At 34.0% G+C, this 2,594-nt stretch overlaps 1 protein-coding gene across 1 annotated transcript in view; it reads right to left on the reverse strand.

The window, feature by feature from the left end:
* Positions 1 to 1,004: 1,004 nt before the first annotated feature.
* LOC105297163 (putative selection and upkeep of intraepithelial T-cells protein 1 homolog) overlaps positions 1,005 to 2,594 on the reverse strand; it is a 32,495-nt gene continuing 30,905 nt past the window's right edge. Inside the window, exon 10 of the mRNA XM_011367660.2 lies at positions 1,005 to 1,033. Within this exon, the coding sequence (XP_011365962.2) occupies positions 1,005 to 1,033 (29 nt within the window). The remainder of the gene's footprint in view (positions 1,034 to 2,594) is intronic.

Consider the following 2,594-nt stretch of genomic DNA (forward strand, 5'->3'; position numbering starts at 1 on the left):
TTATTATATTATTAGTTTCAAGTATACAGTACATTGGCTAGACATTTATATAGTTTATGAAATGACCTCCCCAATTACTTTATCATCTCTCTGGCTCTACACATAGCTTTTACATTACTTCTGCATTATGCTTTTCTTCTGCATTATGCTTTTTTCCCTTTTTTCCTATAGCCAAGATATGGAAGCAACCTAAACACCCATCAAAAGATGATTGGATAAAGAAGATATGGTTCATATATACAATGGACTATTACTCAGCCATAAAAAATGAAATTTTGCCATTTGCAATGACATGGATAGACCTAGAAGTTATTACACTGAACAAAATAAGTCAGAGAAAGATAAATGCCATATGATTTCACTTATATGTGGAATCTAAGGAAAAAAAGAAGAAACTAGTCTATGGCCATGCCACCCTGAACAAGTCCTAGTCTGATTTTGGAAGCTAAGCAGGGTTGAGCCTGGTTAGTACTTGGATGAGAGACCGCCTAGGAAGACCAGGTGCTGTAGGCATAAAAAATAAGGAATTGTAAGCTGACAAGGGCCTTGCAATCTGTGAGGTCAAACAAAGGTTGCCTCTTCTAAAAAAAAAAGAACAAACTAATCGAAAATAGACTCACGTATATAAAGAGTAATTTTCTTTTAATTGACATGTTTAATTACTGATAGTATGATATTTACTGATTAGACTTATTTCTAATTTCAGAGAGTTTCTCCATTGTACCATGTATTTTATTAGTTTTATCCCAGTTATTTCCCTAATTTGTTATTCTCGGTCATTTCCATTTTTTTTTTTTTTTGAGTTAACATAGTTTGTACAAGAGCTTAAAATGAAATGTAAACTTGAATATACAAATATATTTTATTTGTCCTCCACCTGGCAATTCCTTGACTATATGTAAATTTAGGGCCACAGTTTTCTTCTGAGCTCTTGGCATATTGTTCCATTGTCGTCTCTTTATCCAGAGTTTGAGATGAGATGTTGCATCAAACATCAGACATCATTATTTAATTCCATAACTTTCTAGGAAACCTGTCAAAGAAATAAAATTTACTCGATGCATTGTAAATTCACATCTTCCTAAAGGCGTGAAGTCTTTGAAATAAAAAGATATTTGAGAACATAGTGATTTCCTCTGATACAAAGACATCTTTAGAAAAGCCATGAGAAACAACTTTATTTAGAAGTCATTAACTTTAATTCCCTGGCTTAAATCAATGAGAGGGTTTTCAGGCAGGGAGAAAGCCTGCAAGGAAAAAGCATTCTAGAAATGATTTAATTGAAAAAGTATTCTAGTATGATTTAATTTGTATATCTCCTTGCAATTGAAGTAAATGAATACCCCGGTGAAACTATAATCAAGAATATGTTTTATAACTCAGATAACAGTAAATTAATATATATCGTGTTTGCTTGGAAAAGGCTATTGCACAATAAAACCAATGTGTATGTCACAAGATACATCAGAGGTTGCAGTGGGTCTGTGGCTTTACTTTTTAAATTTTCCTAAATATTCTTATGCATCCTCTTAACCTTCTAGAACTTGAATTATGAAACATAAGAGACATGAAATTGGAATAATCAACTTTTCGACATATGAAGAAAAGTTGCCCTCATTCAGTGTAAGGGCTACTTAAAAAACAATGGTATTCATTGTAAAACCCCAACACCAACTTGGTAAAACTAAAGAAAACATTAAGAAAAATTATAAGGAATATATTTGGGGTGATTATTTTGTCTTTGCAAAATAATATTGATTTGTTATTTGAAAGGATTGATTTATTATTATTATTTAAAAATCTGGCAGCTAATTTAGAGCATTTCAATTTGTGGTCAAGTTTGACCGCTTTCAATTTTGGCTATACCATCAAACTCTATATTAGCAATATGAGACATATTAGTAGAGAATAAATGGTGATAAAAAGAATGAATTGAGTCTTTTCAATACACCACATTGTATAATCTCTAGTTCAAATCAATTAATATATTGTCTTTATCTTTTTTTAAATAGAATTCTGGGGAACACAAAAAAGATACTTGATAAAATCTTGCAGTGACTAAAGCAGCTTTTTCATTGGTCTCAATGGGACCAGCATCAAGAGGACCAGCATCAAGAAATGGCCTTGCCAGGCCAACATAGCTGAAAACAGGACTTGTTTCCTAGCAACTCTGATCTCCTCCACTGTGAGAGACAGCAAAACTTTTCCTTGACTCTAACCCTGCTTTTAATCCCACTGGGTCAATAGGTAAACACGACTTGAATGGAGGAAATTGGTTACAGGCTCCTTACTAGTTTCCCCTATCATTAACCCATGTCTGTGAATGCAGGAATGATTGGGTGGTTGTTCTTGGTAGCAGAAACTAGGAAAGAGAAGCATAAGTCTTTATCATAGGAAGCACACACTTGTCTCTTGCATTGATTTAATCTCACCTGGTAGACCGTTTATCTACATTGCAGAGATACCGAAGAGTCTGACTCCAGGCCAAAATCCTATGCATGATCTCTTATATCTGACAATAGGAAATTGCAAAGTCTTTGCCTAGCAGGCTCCAGGTGGGAAAGCTGTCCCCTCCACATCAGACTTGGTGCACA

This window comes from Pteropus vampyrus, unplaced genomic scaffold, assembly GCF_000151845.1.
Source record: "Pteropus vampyrus isolate Shadow unplaced genomic scaffold, Pvam_2.0 Scaffold135, whole genome shotgun sequence".
Taxonomy (NCBI): domain Eukaryota; kingdom Metazoa; phylum Chordata; class Mammalia; order Chiroptera; family Pteropodidae; genus Pteropus; species Pteropus vampyrus.